At 45.6% G+C, this 27,079-nt stretch overlaps 1 protein-coding gene across 1 annotated transcript in view; it reads left to right on the forward strand.

Annotated features, from left to right (window-relative positions):
• The window catches only part of xylt1 (xylosyltransferase I), a 292,461-nt gene that overhangs the window by 168,071 nt on the left and 97,311 nt on the right, over positions 1-27,079 (forward strand). Inside the window, exons 3-4 of the mRNA XM_086000811.1 lie at positions 10,694-10,866; positions 13,209-13,411. Coding sequence (XP_085856937.1) covers positions 10,694-10,866; positions 13,209-13,411 — 376 coding nt within the window. The remainder of the gene's footprint in view (positions 1-10,693; positions 10,867-13,208; positions 13,412-27,079) is intronic.

Consider the following 27,079-nt stretch of genomic DNA (forward strand, 5'->3'; position numbering starts at 1 on the left):
CAGTGCTAAACTCTACCGCCCCAATCTCCGGCCACAATGTCAGTCGAGTGCAATGCCCTGATGGTGCCCCGGACATTGAGTGGCGCCCCCTTCCATTCCGCCTGCCGCAAGCAACACGGAGAGTGGAACTTTTGCAGTTGGCACAGGGCTGGGGTAGCGCTATTTAAAGGCACCCTCTTCCTGCCTTTTTTGTGGGAGACCACTCGAGAGAGAGACTTCTGCATAGAGTCAACACTGTGTGAAGTAGTTTTGGCTACTGAGCAGCACTTTGCAGGTTCTTTTGGATTTGACCTTCATTACTTCGATTATCAGGAGACTATGGGGGCTGCACTGATTCAGGGCATTGGCCTGCACCTGCAGAATCAGAGGCATCAGAGAGAGAGAGTGGCAATCATGGCCAGATGAAGGAGGGCCAACAGGCCTCTGCACAGGAGACCTTACCCTCTATTCCGGGAACAATTCTCCTACATTCATTTGTCTGAGGAGCAGTGTTTGTGCAGGCTGCGCTTCAGCAAGGAGGTGGTTACTGAGCTCTGCCACCTGCTGCAGCCAGATCTGCAGCCTCAACAGAGGACCAGGACGTCTCTATTGGTGGCAGTGAAGGTCAGTGACTCTGAATTTTTATGCCACCGGCTCCTTTCAAGCAGTTACTGGGGACATCGCCAATATCTCCCAGTTCGCAGTCACAAATGCCCTCCATAAAAGGAGACGTCAGTACATCTCTTTCCCGATGACCCAGGCCAAACAGCATGAATGAACATTGGGCTTTGCGAGGATAGCGGGCTTCCCCATGGTGCAGGGCGCCATTGACTGCACACATGTGGCACCGCACGAGAATGCAGAGGTTTTCCGAAACCGCAAGGGGTTCCACTCCTTAACCATCCAGTTGGTCTGTGACCACAGACAGCTGATACTCACCGTCAATGCCCGCTATCCTGGCAGCAGCCACGATGTTTTCATCCTGCGCCAGACTGGTGTGCCATAGCTTTTCCAGGTAGCGCATCAGCCAATTGGTTGACTCCTCGAGGACAAGGGTTATCCACTCTGCACCTGGCTGATGACACCGCTCCGTAATCCCAACACCCCTGCTGAGCTGCGGTACAATGAGAGCCATCTCGCCACCAGGAACATCATTGAGCAGACGATCGGCGTGCTCAAGCAACGGTTCCACTGTCTGGACCACTCAGGAGGAACCCTGTAGTACTCTCCTGAGCGAGACTCCCTCTTCATAGTTGTTTGCTGCATTCTTCATAACCTGGCAATCCTCAGGACCCAACCAATGCCACCAGGCCTTGGTGCACCACAAGAGGATGGTGGCGCAAGATCAGCAGCAGCACCAAGGCGGGAGGGAGGCCCACAATGTTGAAACTGCAAGGGCCGTCTGTCAACGGCTGATAACAAGCCGATTCTAGGCCCCTACTGAGGAAATGGCTTCTGGCATGGAGAACATGATGGAAAGCAACCCACAACCCCTATAGCCGGCCAAGGCAGCAATAATTCCAAAAGGTCAAACATGTATATTTTGAAAATAACAACTTTATTTTACAAACTGTCACATTCATGACAAACTAATAGAAACAAACACAACAAATCAAATTAACATAACTGGTTCTCAACCTGGAGATAATGGCCAAAACAGTAAACAAAAGTTATGAAATGAACCTCACCCTTTAATAAAGACATTCCGACATTTCTGGAGACCTCCTACTTTTTGCCCTTCAAGGGTGATCTCCATCCCTTGTGTACTTCCCCCCTTCTGCTCCTCCGTAATAGGGCCCCAGTGGCTGCAGCAAGGCTGGTGGAAGGCTGCTGAATGTCAGATGCTGAGACTACAGAAACCCTTGAAGGACAGCCTTGACCAGCTCTGGGCCTGGAGGGCCTGGTTGCAGACTGCGCCAACTCTGCATGGGCGACAGCAGTCTGGGCTACAGGCAGTGGCAAGTGCAATGGGGAAGTGACAGTGGTGGGAGCAGGAATGCTGTCCTCTTGAGAGAGGACAGCACCTCCCTGCTCGACTGACACACTGGCACTTCCACGGGGCAGCACATCAGCATCCGGAGCAATCTACTGGAGCACAGATTGCTGGCCTGCTGCGGCGCCTTGAGCGCCCCGGGGAAATGTGGCCGAACCAGTGATGATGGCAGCAGTCAGTGCATGCGTGGCCTCAATCTGAGACTGCATGAGAGCAGTCTGAGATTGGATCACAGCAGCCAGTGACTGAATTGCAGCACTAAGCAGTTGTGTTGTGTCCGCCTGTGCTGCAGCGGTGTGCTCCACACTCCTTGCCAGTCCATCAATGCTTTCGGGCACCCCTCCCATTGCATCCATGATCTTAGTGTGCATGTCCACCGCCTGGGTGTTCATTTCCGCGATGAGCCGCTCCTCCTCTACATCCAGTGCAGCAGGACTCGCTGGCCTACTCTCCCTCCGGGGAGAAGGCCCCCAAGCTTCCCTACCCCCAACACGTTGTTGCAGCCCACTGTATCCCAGAGCTTCACCCTCATCAAACCCTTCCCCCCTGCTCCCCTCCATGGAAGACGTGGTCCCAGTGTGGGCACGGGCTTCCTCGGGAGAGGGTGCCGCTGAGGCTGTGGCTTCCTCTTCGCCTTCGCTCCCACTGGCTGCTTGAAGGCCCGTCTCCTCAGCTGGTGAATCACCATCTGAAAGCAGGGAGGTACAAGAGTGGCTTTAGCGTGAGGACAGGGGGGTGCAGTAAGGGAGCAAGGACTGGAGACATTTAGTAAGTTGCATTGAAAGTATAAAAGGCTGGTGTTGAGGGACAAGTGGAATGAGAGAGGAGAGAAAGCTGATGACCTTACCATTGCTGTCCAAAACGGGGTCGGCATCGCCAGTGGCGACGGGACCGATCATCTGGCTTGCGACGATCCTGTGGACGCGCGCCTCCAGATCGCTGAGGGGTTGCAGCTCAGGCAGCCCTCCACCCGTCCGTTGCTGCCGTCTCCTGTTGAGCTAGCTTGGCCTGCAAGAAAAGAGACGGTAGCCAAGTAAATATGCAGCCATGTGCTTGCCTGATGTGCCTCCCATAGTTGAATAGCCCTTAATGTATGCAAGGTGTGGAATGTGTGTGTGTTTTATGAGATGTCCATAGGTTTTGGATGAGTGGCTGATTTATGACCAACACAATCCCTGTAGGTCAGCACTCTGAGCAGTCCTGTCCAGCACCCTAAGCGAGTGGTGCCTTTGGCCTCCAAGCTCTTGCCAGTTCGCTGGCTGGCTTCCTCAGCAGGGCTAAGGTAGACTCTCAGGTAGAGGTGGTGAGTGATACTCCAGGCAAAAGGCCAGAGCTCCTCTGGCAGGGAGTTCACCCGCCATTGACCCATGGGGTTGCCGAAACATTCCTCCCAGTCGATCCGCGCAGAGGCCGCAGCAGAGTAGACCTGCTGGCACTTGCGCATCCTCTGCTCGGCAACAGGATCCGTGACCATGAGGAGCATGGCGTAAGCTGAGAGGACGACCTCCTTGCCCGGCCCTTGCAGAGCCAGTCCTGTCAACCTCTTCCCCAAGAGGAGCAGGAAAGGTGCTACGCAGATGGCACATAACTGGCCGGACATGGGGCATCCCTGACGCACCCCTCTCCCAAAGAAGGGCCACCATCAAAGACCAGTTAACCTTAATCAGACACCATGTACAGAAGTTGGATCCGAACCCAAACGCACGCAGAACCCCAAAGAGATACTTGTGATCCACCCCATCAAATGCCTTCTCCTGATCCAGGGAATGGAGGGCAACCAACAGACCAGCCCTCTGGAAATGGTGGACCAGATGGATGTTGTCGTGGATGATCTGGCCCAGGACCGTGTAGGACAGCACAGTGCCAAGGCGAGCAGACATTGCCCTGGCAAAGATCTTGTAGTCCGTGCTGAGGGGGAGGGACCACAGAAAGTAATACCGTCACATGTCACCGGGTCAGGCCTCATGGAGTCTGGGGCAGGCAAGGCTGATGAGGTTAAGCTCGCCCAGCCACACCCTGACATCCCCTGGGAGTTGCTCAGCCTGGTCAATGACCAATAGAAACCCTCTCTGCCCACTGGGTCAGTGGGTGGCGGCGGGGGAAGGGGAGGCCCCCTTTTTCCGTCTCACGTTTGCACCAGGGGTGTTGGGGGGAAACTTGTGATGGTTCTTTTCCTCAGTTTCACCACACAGCCTGGTGCCCGAGGCAAAGGGGGGGGGGGGGTGTGCCCAAACTGCTGCTGTCCTCCGACCCAATCCCCCCCCCAGGAGGAGCCCAGGGAGAACTCCTCTGGAGTCAATACTGGGGGGTGGGATTGTGATAACGTGTGACTGGCTGCTGCGGCCAAGCCATTCGCTGCACCCTGTGCGGGTCGGCCGCTGACGATGACCTCCTGGATGAGGACGGTGACTTGAGGAGGGTACTGGGGATGATTTGGCGTCCATCACGAGTGAGGCAGTGGATGTCTTCATGCCTCCTACACAGAGTCTTCCCTCATTCCTTTTGGAGGAGCTCTAGGAATTGCTGGTTGGTTGCGTGGGTCATCACAAGTCTTATAGATGGAATAAAGTATGAAAAAACCTTCACCCAGGCAGCTCCAGCTATCCCAGGCAACTGGGGAGTGGGAAGAAACAGTTTAAAATTGTGCGCAGCCTAGTTGACTTTGAAAGAGCACACACACTCCTCACAATCTTTCAGCCTTTATCTTCTTTCCTCCCCCCACCTACAGGTAATAGTCTTGAAGAGAAAGTGCACCAACACCCACCTTGTGTTCAATAGCAAAATACTGCAGATGCTGGAAATCCAAAATAACAGAAAATGCTGGAAAAACTCAGCAGGCCAGGCAACATCCGTGGTGAGAGAAATAGGCCTGGATTTTCAGTGTGCCGTGAGGCGGGCTATTAGGCGTGCAGGGGTCTAAAATCCCGAATTCGGGGGTCCAGACACCATCCCGCCCAAAACCCACCTCCACGTAAGTTTCACAGGAGGCAGGTACCCGTCCGGCACTGGGAACCGCCGACCCGAGGCGGGAAGGGATTTGTGCCAATTAACTGCCTGTTAACAGGTAGTTAACAGGCAGTTTTTAGCCTAATCCCTATTTTTTTGAGGGGTGTCGTGTGGGATTCCCGACGGCTCCAAACCACGCCAGGTTAGAGCAGGCGGGCCGTCGGGTTGACGGACTTGGAGGGGTCGTGATGTCGGTGTTCAGGCGAGTGATGGGTGCATGAGTGCAAAGGTAAGTGTGTTTGGTGTGTAAAGAAGTTTAAATTACCTGTACTTACCTTAACGGCCTTTCTTCCTCTAGGTTTCGGCCATCACTCAGCCGACACTGAAAGCAAAATGGCTACGAGCTGTCAAAAGTGACAGCTTTCAGCTTTCATTGCCGGTGAGAGTTCTAACTGAGTCTGTGTAGAAGGACTCAGGTTAGAAGTCAGACTGTCAGTGTTTGACAGCTTCAAACAGCTGTGAAACACTGATATTTCATCTGTCAAGACGTCTTGACAGATGAAATTTCAGTCTGTGACATCACCTGTTGCCGGGTGGCCCTTAATTGGCCTGTTGAGCCCGCTGGGTGGGCTCAACAAGGTCAATCAAGGGGAAAATCACGTGGATTGGCTGGACATCAACCCAAAAGTTGTAGTCCCGCCTCCTTCCCGACTGCTGAATGAAAATCCAGCCCGTAGAGTCACCCACCTTATGTGGATAGTAGTCTCCCTCCTTCCAAGTAGATGGTATTTTCTTCCAGTTGTAGTTCTCCCTTACTCTCCCAATACAGAGAGCCAAAACAAATTGTCCCTCTTCTCCCTACTTTCTAGTAGAGCCAGTAGGAAAAATGAAAGCCTAGTTGCTTATCAGCTTTTATTCCCAGAAACATCTCTAAGATGAGCTTCCAACCCTTCCCTCGTCTACTCCTGTCTGAGTACAAGAGCGTCCCCCAATTAATACCCACCACCTGAATACAATTAACACCCAATTGCGAGACACTACTTGAATACAATTAACACTTCTCACATCTGCTTTACATTCACTGTAGGGAGCAGAAGTTGTTAAAAAATTTCAACTATGCCGACCTCATGAGTTTGTTTCTTCAGTCTGTATCCTGGGAGCTTTGTGATTGAGGAGTAAGTAAAGATTTGTGATGTTACTGAAAACTCTGCAAGAATGAAAGGCAAGTGATCAATATTTGATCCTCACAGACACTAATTTAAGTCATCAGTCTTGATAAATCACAACCTGTGCTCCTTTGAGGTTTGTTACATTGATATGGTTGTCTTGTCATTTAATACTGTCACTGATGTCCTAACACTGCAGGCCAACATCCCGCTGGTACAAGAGCTATGCCAGACTCTTTAATAGTAGTCCTGCTAACTGAGCAGAAATTCAAGGTTATAAGGATTTGCTCAGTTTATGGTTCCTGAAATCACTAACTTTTCCAAGTAAGGAAAATTATATAAAATGCTTGTTCAGCATTCCAGCCCTGTCCACTGTATGTCTGTTTTCTTTATTATATGTGAACGGATCTCCATAAAAGCAGTGTAGGCACATATATGAAAGGAAGCTTATGCCTTAAATTGTTACAAGGAGCCACAAGAAGGGCATGAATGACATTACTGAAAGTACTTCACCCCAATGACTGCATCATTCATGTGATGGTGGAAGGTAATGGATGTAATTATTGCAAACAGCTGGAAATCCTGGAGAGCAGAATCGCTGCCTTCTGTTACAAGGTTAGAGGTAGGAAAGTGTGTGGAGGATAGTTTTCTCTAGTTATGTTTGTTCCCAGACTGCTGCATAATATTGCTAAAGACTTGTAGGAATTGGGAACTATTGAGAATAAGCAAACACTTGAGATGTTGACAATTTCCAGAATCTTTCTCTCTCTGGAAGGTGGCAGTGTGAAAGACCCCATACCATCACCGTTTCCAATAGGCACACCTACTAGGCTAGTCATACTAATTTACTCAAAGATCCCAATAGCATAGGATGGGTAATCTTATCTGATCCTGTCATTATCACAAAGGGCCATTATTTAGGTTTTTGGGAAGAGGTGTGACTGGGACTGGAAATTGCTTTTTCCAAGACATTTTATGTTTCAGTGCCCTTTTAAGATTTTCCTTTATTAAATCTTATCGTTTCTCTTTATTTGTCTGTATTTTATTCCACCTTACCCATTTCATTTCCTTTTTTCTTTGCTCTGTGATTGTTGTTGAAATTGTGTTCAGCTTCTTTTGATAACCGTGGTCTTGGTTTGGAGTTTTGCACCTTGTTCTGATTTAGTGTTTCTATCCGAAGGGTGGGGTTGCATCGAGACTTTCCTGATGCACTGTTGGGGGGGGAGGAGGAGGCGGGTTCTGCAGAATGCACTGTACACTACTGTGACTGAGGACATTTGCGTGTAGAGCACCCATTGAGACTAATTGTTTCCGGCTACGACTGATACTTCGTGCAGTCTTTGCCAGCAGTTGAAAATTGCCTTGCACACTTCAGTGGCTGGAAATATCGCTAGAATTTTATCTGGCTGTTCCGCTGCAACAACGTGACCTCCTCATAAGAACTGTGTTTTCAAATTTAGCAACAATGAGCTCTTTTGGGAAAACCCCTTCAAGAAAGCTTCCGTTTAATTGAGAAAACATGATTTGTCCAACCTCCAGAGCTATATATAACACTTTCTGGTGAGTCATATCTTGATGTGTCAGCAATTTATACTACTTGGTCTGTCAGACAAGAAACTGAATGCGTGGGTTATTTGTGTAGATGAGTCAGATTCCGGCATGTATGTAACCAAAGAAGCGTATAAAACCTAGTGTTTTGGAGCCTTTGTAGCACTGTAGACCAATGGCATTATTAGTTTGTGGAAATTCCACAAACTATGATTGAAACCAAAGACTTCCGCTATTCTACTGTGTGGAAGGTTTACACAAACAGCTCCATGTTTGTTTAGTACCTCTGGTTGTAAGCATTCCTGTTAAATGCAGTGTTTGATGTTACACAAGCTATTATTGGCTTAATAGAAGCCAACAGGAATGCAATATATGCACAGAAAAGAGCGATTTGAGAGCAAAGGCAATAATGATTGGAAAGTGAACACATTGAGCCCTTCTCATTTGACACCTTTAATCTGGTTACCAGCACAGAACAGCTTTATTTCCTCCTCCATTATCTCTTCTCCTGTAGTTGACTCATGCTGGTGGGTGGTTCTACAGCACCAGTCATGTTCCAGTATGTTGCACAAGTGGTCATTATTCATGATCCTTGATGGTGAATGTACACAGGCTGTTTTACCATGCGTGCATCACGACGGAACCCCATCCTAACCTCGTCTCACAATGACCCAGGGATCCTTCCCAGTTGTCCTTCCGCGACCAGTGGGCGCCGCAGGGACTGGAGTGCATCATCACCCTGGCCAACGCAATTTTAATTTAATTTATGTTTTATTAATTTACAGTTGATTTGTTTAATTAAAAGGTTAAAGTTGATTTGGGTGATCAAAAAGAGACACCCAACCCAAGGCCAATTGCAGCACTCCCTATTGCTGCCCTGATTGAGATCAGCTGACTTAACACCTACCATGACTGACACCTGGGACCTTTAAATTCTGTATGGTTCAGGGCTTGGGATCAAGTCCCACTCCAGAGACTTGAGCACAAAAATCTAGGCTGACATACTGATGCAGTACTGAGGGAGTGCTGCACTGTCGGATGTGCCTGACCTCTTCCCACAGCACATTTTCGCGGTGTCCTGGCCAATATTTATCCCTCCGTCAACATCACTAATAAATTAGCTCCTCATTATCACATTGCTACTTGTGGGAGCTTGCTGTGTGCCAATTGGTAGTTGTGTTTCCTACATTACAACAGTGACCACACTTCAAAAGTACTTCATCAGCTGTAAAGCGCTTTGGGATGTCCAGAGGTTGTGAAAGGCGCTATAGAAATGCACGTCTTTTTACTAGATAAATTCAATGATTTATCAGGGAAGGCCATAAAAGAGTGTAATGAATAAAACAAATTTATTACTATAACTTATTAACCGTAGTTGACCAGAAACTTAACTGGACCAGTCACACACATACTGTGGCCACAAGAGCAGGGCTTCTTCGGCAGCACCGCCCAAACCCATGACCTCTACCACCTAGAAGGACAAGGGCAGCAGGCGCATGGGAGCACCATCGCCTGCAAGTTCCCCTCCAAATCACACACCATCCTGACTTGTAACTATATTGCCATTCCTTCATTGTCGCTGGGTCAATATCCTGGAACTCCCTCCCTAACAGCACTATGGGAGTACCTTCACCACACGGACTGCAGCAGTTCAAGAAGGTGGCTCACTACCACCTTCTCAAGGGAAATTAGGGATGGGCAATAAATGCTGGCCTTTCCAGCGACACCCACATCCCAGGAATGAATTAAAAAAGTTCAATCTACACAGTACGAGAGCACCCATTTCTGTGTGTTAACACACTCAACAGGTTCATTGTGTAAAAGTGCTAACCTGCAAAATATGAAATTACCATGTAGTCATAGCAGATAAAGGTGTCTCATGGAGATATGATTGCAATGTCTGTGACAACAAGAAGAAAAGAAATTGGCCCAAAATTTACTGTCAAACTAACGGTGAGCCTAATGTTATTTATGTGCAAATGCCACAACAACTTCAGACGAGGGGCAGATAACGATTAAACGTGGAAATCGAAATGTTGCTGTCCGAATTGCGCCGCTTCGCGAAAATGGCATCTCGCTGTCTGGCTCACCATTGAAATGCATTGAGCAGCGTGAAGTTCCTGTACTTGTGCGGTCGATAAACTTACCACAGAAAGTTAAATTAAGTCTCTAAGTACCCTTTTAACAACGTGATAAGTGTAAATTACTGCCAGTCAACCTCTGGCACTAAAAATTAACTATTACAAGTGTGGAGCCTCATTCCATCCGGTTTTAATTGTTGTTGGAGATTTAACTGATTCATTTATAAAGTGTTCCCAATGCTGACTCTCCCCCTTTTAATATATTTCTTTGCTTTTCTCCCCTCCTGTTCCATAGATTTTGTAGCTTTGCTCCATCATAGCATGTTCATTATGTTATTATACAAGCACCTTTTGGTTTTATGATGCTGGGCATCTTAACAGGTTGTAAAAAAAATTGTTTCCAGCAAGCATGAGCATTTTGACTGAGAGACTATGTATAAAGGGATAATGCAGCATACATGCAACCAGGAAATTATAAAAACATACTGGAAATTGGTCTTCGCCAGTAGCACAAAACAGGCCTATAGCAAATCGCCAGCCCATTTTACACCGCGCCCGAATTTCATTTCGGTTGACTTGAACGGAAACCAAAATCAGACGAGCTGTAAAATGAGCGGCCGATTTGCTACGAGCCTGTTTCACAGTACTGGCAAAGAGCAATTTCACCCCCAACCTCCTTTTTCCCCAAAATGACAGTTGCTCTTTGGTTACAATGTGTTAATATGTGTTACATTTACAGTATTTGGTGTGTCTGGTGTACTTTATATGGTACATTGTGGTAGTCTCTGAGCTTTACTGAGTGACTTAGATTACGGTTGAATCTGGAGACTGACTCTGGGCAGTGGCAGCAGTATTAGTTTATACTGTTACTGCCATGTCATTAGGGTAAATCATCTGTCCTACAAAAAAAGCCTCTAATTTAAATTTTATGTTTGTATGGCATTTTCTCTAATTTTGTGATTATCATTTGTTACAAACAGGAAAAGCAACAAATAATATCCAGCCAGAGGATGACTCCTTGGAATCTCTACCTCCAAACCCTGTTAGAATTGCCTTTGTTTTGGTTGTTCATGGTAGAGCTTTGCGACAGCTGCAGCGCATGTTCAAGGCAATTTATCACAAAGATCACTACTATTACATACACGTGGACAAGGTAGGCTTGAGAAAGGCCATGAGGCTATCAGTTTCCTGGATCGATGTTATTAAAAACCTGACGGGTGTCTGATAATATTGAAAAAAGGACTTTTCGCACACATTGCCAGTATCACGTTTTATAATGATTTTGTGTTAAGCGAATACTGTACATCCATCTCCAAGGTTAACAATCTTCCCATAATTTCTTGTAGTTTATCTAGAAGTCAACTGTTTAAAATCTCTCTCTCCTGTCTTAACATAAGAAATAGGAGCAGGAGTAGGTCCCTCAAGCCTGCTCCGCCGTTCAATAAGATCATGGCTGACCTTTAACCTCCACTCCACTTGCCCGCCCAATCTCCATATCCCTTGATTCCCTGAGTGCCCAAAAATCTATTGATCTCAGTCTTGAATGTACTTGATGGTGTAGTTTATGGTGTTAATATATTGGCCCAGAAATTAGGTTCGGGGGCTTGCCACGCGTGCAAGCCCCCGATGTGCACTTACCCGGCGCGCCGACAGCTGAAGCCTGGGCCTGCTTGGAATTCCTGTCACTGGCCCAGTTCAGCTGTTGGCGCGCTGTGCTTGCCTGATCCAGCGGCGTAGTTAGTTCAATGTGCCAGCTGGGATCAGGTGAGCACTGGGCAGCCAATCAGGGGAGGGAAAACTTAATTCATGAGTTTGATAGTAAGAACTGTCAAACTCATGAAAACTACGGGCGCCCAAAACACTACTTAAACTTTAAATAAAATTTTAAAAAACATCCCACTAATTAAATGAACTATAAATAACTTTAAAAAACTATTTTAAACAATTAATCAAATTTTTGAAAAAAATAATTTTTTAAGAAATCTGGTCTAAAAATACACTTACCATACTGTAAAGTCCTTAAAAACATAAAGCTGTGGAAAAAATATTATAATTTTAAATTATACCTTAAATAATCAAGTCCTTACGTCTCCTTTTTACATTTCTAAAAAGTTGAGGCCCTTACACACGGGCAAACCTGTCAAAAAGAAGGGAGTTCAACGCGTGCGCGCAGAGTCCTGCGCGCACGCGTTGGACCTCTGAACCCCTTGGAGGAAATGCCGGTTTCCCGCGCATGCGCTGTGCATGCTGAAATCCGGCACTTCCAACGGGCCCACGCGTGAGTACCCCGTCCGTACTCATGCGTTGGGACCGGAATTACTGGGCCATTATGTTATTATAATATCTTATTATAGTGCAGTTATATTACATCTCATCAATTTTACACCAAAATGGTTTTGAGGATGGTGCAAGTCTCCAGGATTGAGTTATACGGTCAACACCACTTTCAAATTGGGGAGAAGCGCTGAATATGCAAGTAGCGCTCTGCTTGGCAGCATTTGAATGCCAATGACATTGTTAGTGTTGATAGAGAGCAGATTGCCCTATAATCTCTTTAACACTAAAACATGGGCACTTTTTAAAACTTTCATTCTGGCGTTTATAAATTTGGCTTCACTCCAATCGCAGTTAAAACGACAGCTGGTGTGAAACTACCGTTGTGAAAATACTTCCTCCTGAAGGTAGTCACCCACTCGATGGGGAATCTTGAACTGGGCCAGTTCAGCCACAGGCAGACTGCACATCTTGCATTGCTGTGACAAGGAAATATGAAGTATGCAGAGGAATGGCTCTATTGGATGACTCGGCTTAAAGTGTATGTTATTCCATTGTAGGAATTACTTCCGACTTTTGCATCTCCTACACTAGGTGTTAAGGGTTGTAGACCCGAATCCACTTTAACAGAAAACCACACAGATGCACTATCTCCCAGAGATCTTTTATTTAACAACTAACACACACATTAAATAAAAACCCAACTTAACCTGTCCTGGAGTCTTCAAGTGCCCGGTGGCCAAACCGACGATCACTTAAAGTCTGTTGAAATCTATAGACGTCTTCTCTTCATTAGACAAGGACATGTTTATTCTGGCCGACTGCAGTAAAAATCTCGGTATTGTGTCAGTTCTTATATTTTTTTTGTGCTCTAGATTCTTCATGTGGCTCATTCAAGCATGACTTTTCTCCTTGTTGCTCATGATTGGTTCAAAGTTTAGTGGGGTTACTTCATCATGCATGTCACTTGTTACAGTTTAATGAGAGTCTTATCTCAAGACAGTGCAGGTTAGTTCGACTGTTCCACAACAACTCCAGACCTATCCCTGTATGAGTAATGTCTGTTAAAAATGCTCCTCCACACTCTCTCTGCTCTCAACTTGCATTCCAAAGCAGTATAGCCATCATTAAACGTTCGCTTTTGTATTAAAGTTCTTGTTGTCAGGGATTTTTTTAATAGATTTTCCTTCACCATTAATCATGTTTTTGTTTTATTTTAAGCGATCAAACTATATGCACCGGGAAGTATTACAGTTTTCCAGCCAGTACCCAAATGTGCGGGTCACGCCCTGGCGGATGGCCACCATCTGGGGAGGAGCAAGTCTGCTGACTATGTATCTGCAGAGCATGCGGGATCTACTGGAGATGAAAGACTGGTCCTGGGACTTCTTCATCAACCTAAGTGCTGCTGACTACCCCATCAGGTACAGAAACAAGGAAGTATATAAACTTACACTTTATTGAGTGTCCGAGGGAACCTGGACACTGGCAACGTCCTTGCACCACTCTCCCCTTTTTATCTTTGTTCAGTAGCTGCTCCTAAATCGAGACCTGACCCCCTGCAGGGAAGGGAAGACCATGAGGCAGCTCATTAGGCTCCAGAAAACATAGGTCAGGTACTAAGCCGTGCAATCAGGCAGGGTCTATCTACACTGGACAGTGGTATCAGGCAGGGTCTATTGATACTGGACAGTGGTATCGGGCAGGGTCTATCGATACTGGACAGTGGTATCGGGCAGGGTCTATCAATGCTGGACAGTGGTATTAGGCAAGGTCTGTCGCTACTGGACAGTGGTATCAGGCAGGGTCTATCGATACTGGACAGTGGTATCGGGCAGGGTCTATCGATACTGGACAGTGGTATCGGGCAGGGTCTATCGATACTGGACAGTGGTATCGGGCAGGGTCTATCGATACTGGACAGTGGTATCGGGCAGGGTCTATCGATACTGGACAGTGGTATCGGGCAGGGTCTATCGATACTGGACAGTGGTATCGGGCAGGGTCTATTGATACTGGACAGTGGTATCAGGCAGGGTCTATCAATACTGGACAGTGGTATCGGGCAGGGTCTATCGATACTGGACAGTGGTATCAGGCAGGGTCTATTGATACTGGACAGTGGTATCGGGCAGGGTCTATCTATACTGGACAGTGGTATCAGGCAGGGTCTATCGATACTGGACAGTGGTATCAGGCAGGGTCTATTGATACTGGACAGTGGTATCGGGCAGGGTCTATCTATACTGGACAGTGGTATCAGGCAGGGTCTATCGATACTGGACAGTGGTATCAGGCAGGGTCTATTGATACTGGACAGTGGTATCGGGCAGGGTCTATTGATACTGGACAGTGGTATCGGGCAGAGTCTATCGATACTGGACAGTGGTATCGGGCAGGGTCTATCTATACTGGACAGTGGTATCGGGCAGGGTCTATCGATACTGGACAGTGGTATCGGGCAGGGTCTATCGATACTGGACAGTGGTATCAGGCAGGGTCTATCTATACTGGACAGTGGTATCGGGCAGGGTCTATCGATACTGGACAGTGGTATCGGGCAGGGTCTATCTATACTGGACAGTGGTATCAGGCAGGGTCTATCTATACTGGACAGTGGTATCGGGCAGGGTCTATCTATACTGGACAGTGGTATCGGGCAGGGTCTATCTATACTGGACAGTGGTATCGGGCAGGGTCTATCTATACTGGACAGTGGTATCAGGCAGGGTCTATCGATACTGGACAGTGGTATCAGGCAGGGTCTATCGATACTGGACAGTGGTATCAGGCAGGGTCTATCGATACTGGACAGTGGTATCAGGCAGGGTCTATCTATACTGGACAGTGGTATCGGGCAGGGTCTATCGATACTGGACAGTGGTATCAGGCAGGGTCTATCGATACTGGACAGTGGTATCAGGCAGGGTCTATCTATACTGGACAGTGGTATCGGGCAGGGTCTATCGATACTGGACAGTGGTATCGGGCAGGGTCTATCGATACTGGACAGTGGTATCAGGCAGGGTCTATCTATACTGGACAGTGGTATCAGGCAGGGTCTATCGATACTGGACAGTGGTATCGGGCAGGGTCTATCGATACTGGACAGTGGTATCGGGCAGGGTCTATCTATACTGGACAGTGGTATCGGGCAGGGTCTATCTATACTGGACAGTGGTATCGGGCAGGGTCTATCTATACTGGACAGTGGTATCGGGCAGGGTCTATCGATACTGGACAGTGGTATCGGGCAGGGTCTATCGATACTGGACAGTGGTATCGGGCAGGGTCTATCGATACTGGACAGTGGTATCAGGCAGGGTCTATCTATACTGGACAGTGGTATCAGGCAGGGTCTATCTATACTGGACAGTGGTATCAGGCAGGGTCTATCTATACTGGACAGTGGTATCGGGCAGGGTCTATCGATACTGGACAGTGGTATCGGGCAGGGTCTATCTATACTGGACAGTGGTATCGGGCAGGGTCTATCGATACTGGACAGTGGTATCAGGCAGGGTCTATTGATACTGGACAGTGGTATCAGGCAGGGTCTATCTATACTGGACAGTGGTATCGGGCAGGGTCTATCGATACTGGACAGTGGTATCGGGCAGGGTCTATCGATACTGGACAGTGGTATCAGGCAGGGTCTATCGATACTGGACAGTGGTATCGGGCAGGGTCTATCGATACTGGACAGTGGTATCAGGCAGGGTCTATCTATACTGGACAGTGGTATCGGGCAGGGTCTATCTACACTGGACAGTGGTATCAGGCAGGGTCTATCGATACTGGACAGTGGTATCGGGCAGGGTCTATCGATACTGGACAGTGGTATCAGGCAGGGTCTATCTATACTGGACAGTGGTATCAGGCAGGGTCTATCGATACTGGACAGTGGTATCAGGCAGGGTCTATCGATACTGGACAGTGGTATCAGGCAGGGTCTATCTATACTGGACAGTGGTATCAGGCAGGGTCTATCGATACTGGACAGTGGTATCGGGCAGGGTCTATCTATACTGGACAGTGGTATCGGGCAGAGTCTATTGATACTGGACAGTGGTATCAGGCAGGGTCTATCGATACTGGACAGTGGTATCGGGCAGAGTCTATCAATACTGGACAGTGGTATCGGGCAGGGTCTATCGATACTGGACAGTGGTATCAGGCAGGGTCTATCTATACTGGACAGTGGTATCAGGCAGGGTCTATCGATACTGGACAGTGGTATCGGGCAGGGTCTATCGATACTGGACAGTGGTATCAGGCAGCGTCTATCTATACTGGACAGTAGTATTAGGCAGGGTCTATCGATACTGGACAGTGGTATCAGGCAGCGTCTATGAAAACTAGGCAGGGCTGGACTGCATGTTTCGAAACACATTGGATATCATTTTTTCAAGCTCAGTTAAAGTTACATTTTTTAGTGTGAGTTTCAAGCACAGAATATACAGGATGAAATTACACGGTTCAATTTTGTAACTTGGATCTTCTGTGTTTAGACTTAACTTCTGTTTATAACCAAAACCTACCTTTTGAATCTAAACATTTAGCTGGTTAAGCATACTTGGAAAAACTCTTCATAAGCAAAATGATTCCCTTAAATTTCAGTGATATTTAAACTGAAGGCTGAGCTCGATGGGCTGACTGGCGTCCCTCACCTGTGGTTATCCCTGTGAGCTTTGTGAAATCAAAATGATTATCTTTGTCTCAAAGTGCCCGGCCCTACCGTACCTCACGATAAATTATTACTTTCCTGTATAGGTAGAAGTCATAAAAACCTACCTGTGAAAGAATTATGTTCTTCAAGGCTGATTGCAGACAATTGAAGAAAGTTTAGTTTGTATTCCCTGTGTATTCTACTATTCTCATCTGCACTCTTGGTTCCTGTTAATCAGTCAGTTGTATTAGACAACCGAATCAGTCACCTACCCTGTTTTTAGCAAATACGTCAGTATAGCAGGACCTAAATATCATGCCCGAGACAGGCCAGAGACAGAATTGCACAAAGAACAATTGGAATGAGCTGAAAATGACAGCTTTGAATAAATGATGCAACCTAAACTATTTTTGCCCAGATTTCAAACACGTTTGGATCCTGTTTTTTTAAAATAAATTCACGGTTGAAATATGTGAATGAAATGATTTTCCTAGTTATGAATTCAGCCTACACAACCAGTACATTGATACTAAAAGACCTCAATCAAAGTCACTGAAAGCTAATTTAGTGTGATGCAGCACTTTGCAACATGGGTGCTTTCCAGCCGAAACCTCTACATTAAATCTCCAAGTTCATGCTGACTTAATGGAGCAGGTTAATAACTTTAATACCTGGGCCTATTGATTCCTTCACCCTGCTCTCCTCAGTTTATTACAACCAGCAAGTCATCGCATTTATCTTGGCCGATGCTGGCTGTGAAACCTGCTGAGTGGGGAGTAATGATCATTAGCATTTAAAGGTTATCCAGAGTGATTGGATTGAAAGCCTTGTTTGGTGTTTTCTATGGGCTTGACTTCATAAAATGGTTTTCCGTTACTGGTATTGATTTCTGACGGTGATATTTATTCAGAATGGAACTGTATAACCAGCAGTTTTCTTTCACGGTCTTGCCTCATTCTACTAATGATGGCTGTAGCACAATGTTGGAAAATTGCACCGAATTCTCTGTCTCTGTGGCTGGGGTGTGTCATTTCAAACATCTCTCGGATTGCTTCTACTCCAAGCAGCAAAGCTTCACAGTGCCATTTCCCATAAAGTGCCAGGTGACCTTCAATGCTGCACCAGAGCAAGGCTTCTAATGTGGAGTGAATCTCTTTTTTTTAATGTATTCATTCACGGGATGTGGGCGTCGCTGGCAAGAGCAGTATTTATTGCCCATCCCTAATTGCCCTTGAGAAGGTGGTGGTGAACCCCTATAGTCAGTGTGGTGAAGATACTCCACTCAGAACTTTCTGAATTTTGAGAATTTAGGATTAGAATTTGATTTAAGAGTGAAGGCAACGTCTAATTGGTCCTGTAATGATAGTCATTACAATCCAGAGGTCAGTCACTTCCATAATGTAAAAGTAAATATTCTACTACAGTGCCAGAAGATTGTAGTGAGTAGTAATACTATGTAGCTGCACTCACTTAGTATTTTAACAAGAGTTCCTCTTAATCCAGTAAGTGTATCTCTAGTAATAGACTCCATTCAAATATCAGAGAGCTGCCCTTTCAGTAGGTCATTAACTAAAAACAGCCCTAAGTAATTAACCATCACAATACTTTTGAGCTAAAATCATGGAATGACTGACTGACAAAATATTCTCCCAAGCTGTATCTTCCTCTTGGTCCTAGCTTGCCGCCCACACAATATCTGTCTGACATCAGTCAGAGATTCAGTTTGTCCATCTTCTTCATGGTTTCCACTTGTAACGCTGAATGTTACCAAACAGTGCTGTCATCTCTCCTGTTTATCTCACCAACCCTGCCAACTAATGCTTCTTCGCTTGAGCTCCGAGTCTTTCAACTGTATCTGTGAATTGACGCATGGTTTTGTTTTCGCACTTGTGGGATCTGACGGAACCATTTCAAAGCTGTTCACATGACATGATTGTATTTACTTGCAACATCAACAGATGTAACTGAAAGGAACGGGTTTGATCTAAAACTTTGGTTTTCATAGAAGATACTGATCACTGGCTTTAAAAAGTAAGTTGTTTAAGGACCTAAAGAGAATCATCTCTTATTTTCCATGGGTTAATTATTATAATACACCACCATACTCGCCATGCCATGTATTGGCAAGCCTACTTGTATATAACATCAAGATATCCAGATACACTTGGATACATGCTTATCACTGTACGCCTTTTGAAAATGGCAGTGATAATTACTTGTATTCATCACAGAACTTACTACAATGTTAATAAACGTGGACAAGTATTACCACCATTTTGACTAGCATAAATTAGCTTTCCAGTCTTTCATGTCTGGCTTTAGCCTGTCTGTTTAACTGTGCCAGCTTCAACCACACTGGGTACCAGTTAACTTGACAGGTGCCTGTACTACTCTGCTTAGAGAATTTTCATGTATGCTAAGGAGCATGGGTCTGCACCACCACCATTTTAGCTTGTGTACCAGCTGGGGCAGAAGCCATTTGCATGCAGATTTAAGGGTGAATTGTTTGTAAACAAGTGTGCTTGACAGTGAGATCTCGGTGCGCAGGCAGGGACCAGTATATGACTATAAATTGGATCGCAATTACATTTTGACAGGAGTAACCTACAAAGTCTGGCAGGATGATTACTACTACAATGCGGCTTTTTTTTTTAAAGATGATCCCTGGGAGCTCATCTCTTTAAAGCAGTTGAATCTCTGATAATACCATGCTTTCTGTACCCAAGCTTGAGCCTTTGTGCCACACACACACAAGGAAGACATTTTGTTGACCCTATTTAAGAAATTAATCATGAAATCACTTCTTCACATGTCAGTGCATTTGTGTGCTTACCATTAGTGTTTGATACGCCTTCTGTTCTGGCTCAGTGGAGCTTGATACAGGATCAGAGAAGCCCACGGTGCACTGTAGTTGGGCCCTGAAGAGAGTGACCCAGTTTTAATGACACTGGACAATGTCTTGACACATTTTTCATTTTCCACACAGGTGAGTCTAGCAACCAGTCTTTAGACATTGTGGAGATTTTTTGAGGCACTTTTGTGATCTCCTTGGATACGGTTGTTATGTTGTAGACATATTAAGTGGATCCGCATTGACTTTTTAATCATCATCCTCTGTTTTGCATTATATTCCTTTTATTGTCTAGTGTTTCACAAAACCTAATTTAATTTAGGTTTATTTTTGTAGCCTTCAAGCATGAGTTCCTTGCTCTGTGTTAAAATGATAAAGCAACTAACCAAATCATAGATTTTTGCAGCACAGAAGGAGGCCATATGGCCCATCGTCCCTGTGTTGGCTTTTTGAATGAGATCCAATTAGTCCCACTCTGCTGCTCTTTCCCCATAGCCCAGCAAATGTATCCTTATCTAATTCCCTTTTGAATCTGCTTCCACCACCCTTTTAGGCAGTGCATTCCAGGCCATCACAACTTGCTGCATAAAAAAAATTCTCCTCATCTCCCCCTGATTCCTTTTTCCAATTCTCTTAAATCTGTGTCCTCTGATTATTGACCCTCCTGCCAGTGGAAACAGTTTCTTCCTGTCTACTCTTTCAAAACTCTTCATAATTTTGAACACCTCTATTAAATGTCCCCTTACCATTCTCTGCTCTAATAATCCCAGTTTCTCTCGTCTTTCCACATAACTGAAGTCCCTCATCCCTGGCACCATTTTAGTAAATCTTCACTACACCCTCTCCAAGGCCATGTATTGTCAAACTACTGGTGTTTTTGTCAAATGACTAGCATGCACTGGATAAATTTTATCTTTCACGCTATATTAACGAGTCCACGAGAAGCTTTAGAAGAGCAAGGATATAGGGAATTAAAGCCTAGAATAACAGTTGGCGACATCATGGATGAAAACTGAATGTATTTGCAATCACATTCACCTGTCTTCTATTTAAATGGAGGCGTTAACCCATTTAAAATAATTGGTGACGGGAGGAAATTCTACACCAATGCAGTATTGAAATGCAAGCAATTTTTACTGGTATAAAGGGGGCACATCGTTTACCTGAAATACCAACCAGAAAATAGGGAGAAGAGGGGACTTACTCATCTGGGCCTGAAGTTTCCGCTAAGTTGCGCTGTTTTTTATTTTGGCGCAAAAAATCGAGGAATTTCAAGCACAAATTACATCCAGCACAAATCGAGTTTCTGCGATCTTTTGAGCTAGTTTAAAAAATAGCGCCCGCAAAACTGGCCACGCCCCCAGATCAAATTAATCACCATTGCAAGTTTCCACTAATTGTGCTCGTTTGCGAGCCTTTGAGGAATCTCTTAAAATTAAGTTGTTTTTTAGGCACAACGGACTGGATTTTGCCAATGGGGAGCTTTTGGAGGCGGGACTCCCACTTGTCGGGTTTCAGTCCCGCCTCCATCAACTTCTGGCCAACCCACGCTATTTTCCCTTGATTGACCTTGTTAAGCTCGCCCAGCGGGCTTAGCAGGCCAATTACGGGAAAGCCGGTTACAGAGAACGTCCACGTATGATGTTTCATCTGTCACAAATTTTTGACAGATGAATTGTCATTGTTTGACCGCTCTGTGAAGCTGTCAAACAGTGACGTTCTCTGTTGTTTGATGAATTCTTGAATACAAGAACTCATCAAACCTCTTTCTTTTGCAGAAATTAGATGGTTGTTGCATTGGAGAATGCAACGGCCATCTGTCATCTCTACCGCGGAGGTGCGAGACTCTCCGCATACCCACCGACTGAAGCCTGCAGAAAGAAACAAAAGTAAGTAATCTTTTTTTAACGCTTTGCATTTACCTCAGATACACACCTCTCCACACACTTGCACCCATCGCTTACCTTCACAGCGCACTTTTGCACCCCTCCAACCCCCGCAGACCCACTACTCGCCTCGGTGACCCTGGCGGGTTTTGGCGCCTTCGGGAAGCCCGCACTTGTGTGGGTAAAAGGCAGCTACAGGCAGCTAAGTGGCTGTAATCCCTTCCCGTCTCCAAGGAGACGGGACCCGGCATGGGACGGCTATCCATCTCCTGGCAAGATGGCACGGAGGCGGGTTGGCACCTGCCCCCAGATTCTGCCATTTTGCCAACTGCCCCCCCTCTGCACCCGCCTCCCCAGGGCTGGCAAAATCCAGCCCAAGGACACTAATCATGTTTTAAAAGCTTTTAAACATTCTTTTTTAATTTACTAAGAAACTGACTACTGTACACCAATGTAACTAGTAAATGATTCTGTATAGTTTTTGAAGTCATTTTCAGTTTTTTAAATTGCCTTACTTACAGGTGGTGGACCAGACACTCTGATTATAAATGCTTATTTTTTGTGATAAACCCATTTTTAGCTGTATTAATAAAGCTGCACCAGCTGACCAGTCTTGAATACATCAAGGAATATATTTAATGCAAATTTTTTTTAAAATGAGGTTCTGAAACGCTGGTTCATGGAAGATTTTGCGTTCAACTATATGCAAATGAGTGAGCAGAAACCTGAGCAAAAAAAACACTTCTGAAAACTAGCGCAATTTTGATCTCAATTTGCGCCCAAAGCAGAAACTCTTGGCCCAGATGTTTTGTCCTAATTGGTATAAATCACTAATAAATGGTGGTAGGCTGTTCAGTTGGAATTTTGGAGTTGGCTGCTATCACTCTGGATACCTCCCACCTTCCTGTTTAGTGGCTTAAGTCCTGGAGCACTAAATTGATGGGGTCCTTGAACCTGTTTTCGTGATGTTGGTTGAGGGATAAATATTGGCCAGGACACCGGGAAGAACTCCCCTGCTCTTCAAAATAGTTCCATGGGAGTGTCTACCTAGACTATGTACTCGAGTCTCGGGAGTGGGAATTGAACCCACAACTTTCTGACTCCGAGACGAGAGCTTTGGGATGTCTTGAGGTTGTGACAGATGCAATATAAATGCAAGTCTTTTCTCCCTGCAGTCTTTCACGTTATCCTTACAGGTAGCAAGTCCATTGTACCTGTTGAACAGAGCAAGATTCTGCGGTTTCTCCTGTCTCCACTAGGTTCCTTGTACCCTGTTGACTGTCAATCAATCATTCCTCTATCTGTACCTGTATATCTCTACGTGGTGTGACTGTTGTTGAGGGACTGCCCTCGCCTGGTTCCATTCCTATTAATCCAGTCGTAGCCAGAGAATCTCCTGCAATAGTTTCTCTTCCTGTTCCCGCATCATTACTTCTGGAGTCCCCCAAGGATCTATCCTTGGCCCCCTCCTATTTCTCACCTCTCATAGACTGGTGAAATGGGCAGACACATGGCAGATGAAATTTTATGCAGAGAAGTGTGAAGTGATGCATTTTGGTCTCCACGCTGTTTAAATTTGCTCCGGGCCTCTCCCGCAATACTCCACTAGAGTGCTACCAACTGAGCCATGGCTGACACCGGTCAGTTGTCAGGATTGGATTGGCCAATGTTCCAACATCAGTCTGGGATGTGTCTCGTGGCATTCCTGGGCTACTTTGGGAATTCTGCTCAACTTGCTATGAGCAGGTGTGGGTTCCATGCTGGGCCTTCTAAAGGCCCCAAAGAAGTGAAGGACCAATGGCCTTCAGCATATCCCCCCCCCACCCCCATTCCATATGGGGACTAAAAGATATTTTTAATTTTTATTCACCTTCCAATCACTGGCCCGATAAGAACAAGATGCCACTCAATCTCCAGTGGCAAAGTGGGGCAGGCAACTCTGTTGTCGTCTTCTTCTTAGGCAGTCCCTCGGAACCAAGGATGACTTGCTTCCACATTAAAAATGAGTTCTCAGGTGACTGATGAGTCCGATGCGGGGCCTACAGTCTCTGTCACAGGTGGGGCAGACGGTGGTTGAAGGGGCGGGTGGGTGGGGTGCTTGGGTTGACGTGCGCTCCTTGCGCTGTTTGCGCTTGGCTTCCGCTTGCTCCTGGTGAAGAGACTCGAGGCATTCGGCACCTTCTCGGATGCTTCTCCTCCACTTTGTGCGGTCTTGGGCCAGGGATTCCCAGGAGTCAGTGGGGATGTTGCACTTTTTCAAGGAGGCTTTGAGGGTGTCCTTGAAACGTTTCCTCTGCCCACCTGGGGCTCTCCTACCGGGTCGGAGCTCCAAGTAGAACGCTTGTTTTGGGAGTCTCTTATCGGGCATGCGGACGATGTGGCCCGTCCATCGGAGCTGATCGAGCGTGGTCAAAGCTTCGATGCTGGGGATGTTGGCCTTCTCTGGCTATATTAAAATCAAGTTGACATTTTAAAAACAAAATCCTTTGTGTGGCACGGGCTGGAAATGTGGTGACGTGGGATCTCTGTGTAGGGCAGGCAACTCTGTTGTATCTCTATGGGTGCAGAATATCTGTCCCAAATATCCCCTGGTTTTGGGGCAGGGTCACCTATGTGGCATATGGAGGTCCCACGTTGCCACATTTCCAGCCCGAGCCGCACAAAGGATTTTGTTTTTAAAAATGTCAACTTGATTTTAATATAGCCAGAGAAGTTGGTTTAAGGGTAGTAATTCAGGAAGAATGCCCCATCGCAGGAGGATGTGAGGCAGGTGAACTGATTTTTTCCTTCTCCAATGTGGCTATTTTTGTGCCTCTGATTTGAGGTTGCCCTGGAGTCTCCAGGAAATTCAGATTAATCTCCTGGACACGGCTGCGAGCGACCCGGGGGAAAAATCACCAGGGGTGTAAAAAAAATAATGTATTTTTTTTCATTTCCTTTGTACACTATCATTTATTAGTTATAAAAATAGTGGCGATGGAGGAAAAAAAGACTGTTTGACCAGGTGGGGAAGTTGGAGCTGGGAAATGATGTGATGAAAGCTCTGGGAATACCTCCAGCCAGTGTTGGCAACCCGACCTCTGATTCAGTCTCATTCTTAGCTTATTTCTGTTAACTTTACATTCTTGACAGACATAGATTTTCCAATTGTAACACCAAAGGTAATCTGTTTTAAAAGAATTGCTTACTGTCAGCATTGCAGTTGGAAAATCTAGGCCCCAGTGTATAACTTCTGTGAAAGAGTATATTATGTGAGGCCATTATCCATGGTCAGAATTTTAATGACTAAATGTTGCCTTACTATTACTAGGCTGTTTGTTCCACCTCGCTCTTTTAATATTCTCTTCCAATACCTTTCTGCACAATTAAATCTAAAATCCCAATAAAGTCAGCATGAGGCCTGCCCAGCCTAGATGGCATTGTCATTGAAGACTGATTCCAATCTTTTAGACTTGTTTTATCCTGAAATTTTGATAGCAGTTCAAATTTGTCACTTTTTTTTTCTCAACCAAAATACAGTTTAACATAAACGTTTTGTGGAAATGGATTTATTTTAAAATGATTCCCTGTGGCGTTTTGTGTCCGGCCTTTAAAGTCTACATAAGGAAATGCAGAACAATCAGGTGGCAAGCTCTGGCTCCCTGGCAGGCTGCATGAATCACTATTGTCACCTAAATGGAGCATTTGTGTGTGTTAAACTGTAAGTCTAGGTTTGATTCTGGTTGTCACCTCGTGTGATGGACACAGCTGCCTGTACATTAAAGTTCATTATTTTTTTGTGTGGCCATTAGCCTCATCACTTTAATTACAGCCTTTATTGCAGAAGCGACATCACAGCTTTCCATTCCGGGCAGGCTTGCCCGACAGTAATCCACACAAAACACATTGGATGTTCTGTGGTAATTTCTGGATATTTAGCAAATTCCAGCCTGGACAAATTAAGCAGATATGTTTAATGAAGTGTCTGCCCAGCAGTGCAAGGATTTCATCGCTGTCTACTGTCAGAGTGGCTGATCTAGATGTCCGTCAGCCAGCTTTTGTGGGAGCATTTTAACAAGGAGAGATTTTCATACCCTCTGGCCCTGCAATGTCAGTTGTTGAAGTCATTCCATGTGGAAGTATTGCTAAGTGCTCTCAGTAAATGGCCCTTCATCCTAGTGAGAGGAGGAGCTACTGAAGCAGCAAATGTGGAAATTTGCACAGCTTAGAATGCAAAGCGCAGTTTTCTTTGGCTGCCAAATGGAGATGCAGCACAGACCCCTTGAGGGCATGAAATCCGCTTCAGTGAGCATGGGAGGGGCTTAATATTGTTACAGTACAGCCATGTAGACATTCAGAGAGATTGACAGGCAAATAGTTTGTGCACGGACAGTTCCTTGTGTATAATTTGATGGTGAATATGACACAGTTCAGGATAAACTTATTTCTAGGTGTGGAGTACATGGATGGAGATTAAGCTTCAGAGAAATCCATTTATTCGTTTTTACAATATTGCAGAACTTCAGCTGTGTTTTTTATGATGCCACATGATCAGACTGGACTTTTCACTGAACCATCGGTCCGTATTTTCCGATCGGAGACTTCCTGCGTGCGGAGGCCTCCGATCTGAAAAAAATCTATGGACTTACCTGAGGGCTCCCGAGGTGCATACACTTCCGCTCCTGGGCCTCTCCACAGTCGGAATGCACAGGGCCCACATATCCCAGAGGCGCAGGCAGTTCGCAAGCGTCCCTGGGATCACATGGGCCAGGTCAGCCAATGGAAGAGGGGAATCTCCCTTCATACACTTGACAGATAGACCTGTCAAATATATGAATGGCGATCACCCCAAAAACACAGTAAAATATTTTTTTAAATTTTAGAGTTAAAATTAAATATTTTAAACAATTTAATTTTTTGAGAAAAATAATTTTTTTACGGGGCTAAAAATAAGCTTACCTTTTAAAGTATTTTAAAATTATAAATGCGTGGAAATTTAAAAAAAAAAAAAAAAAAATCTTTTTTCAACTCTTATGCTGGTAAAAGCAGGCCTTACGCCTGCTTTTACCAGGCGTAAGATTTCAAAGGGTTTTCTGCAGGCGGAGGTTCTCCAGAAAGCTGAACTCTTCCCCCCGCAGAGGCCCTTCTCTAGGGCAAGCGTCCGATCTGTCAAGAGCATTCTTGATATCGGAAATACCAGTATTCAGCGCATGCGCTTGGCATGCCTGAAACCGGCATTTCTGATCACAAAATACAGCCCATTATATTGAAGATAAAGTGAGAAAATGTAAAGTCAATGTCGGTTGTGACGGTGGGTAGAAATTCTGATTGGCGAACTTTATGTACGGCCCCTTTAAATGCTCTTACTACATTTCAGTCTGCATTTTTTTTCTGACAGTAACCCACTTAAAATAAATGGGTTCATTTAAAATACATAGTGTGATTCCTGCATATAAATTGCATGCACAGGATTATAGTACAAGCACATTAAGTGCTCCCATGTGAAGATTGCCAAATGCAATTTCCACTATCCTAATTCTTGTTACCTTTGATGAAAATGTATTATATGAGTAAACCAGTTATATTCAGTTATATTGGTTTGGACAATGAGACAATATTCTGTGTAAAACCATACTTGAAAGCCAGGGCTTTCGTATTAACAAATGAGTGTGCTCTCCCCTCCTCTCCTGGTATACAGTCAGCAACA

The sequence above is a fragment of the Somniosus microcephalus genome, chromosome 11 (genome assembly GCF_052327205.1).
Source record: "Somniosus microcephalus isolate GS21.2 chromosome 11, FLI_Smic_1.0, whole genome shotgun sequence".
NCBI classification, from domain to species: Eukaryota; Metazoa; Chordata; class Chondrichthyes; order Squaliformes; family Somniosidae; genus Somniosus; species Somniosus microcephalus.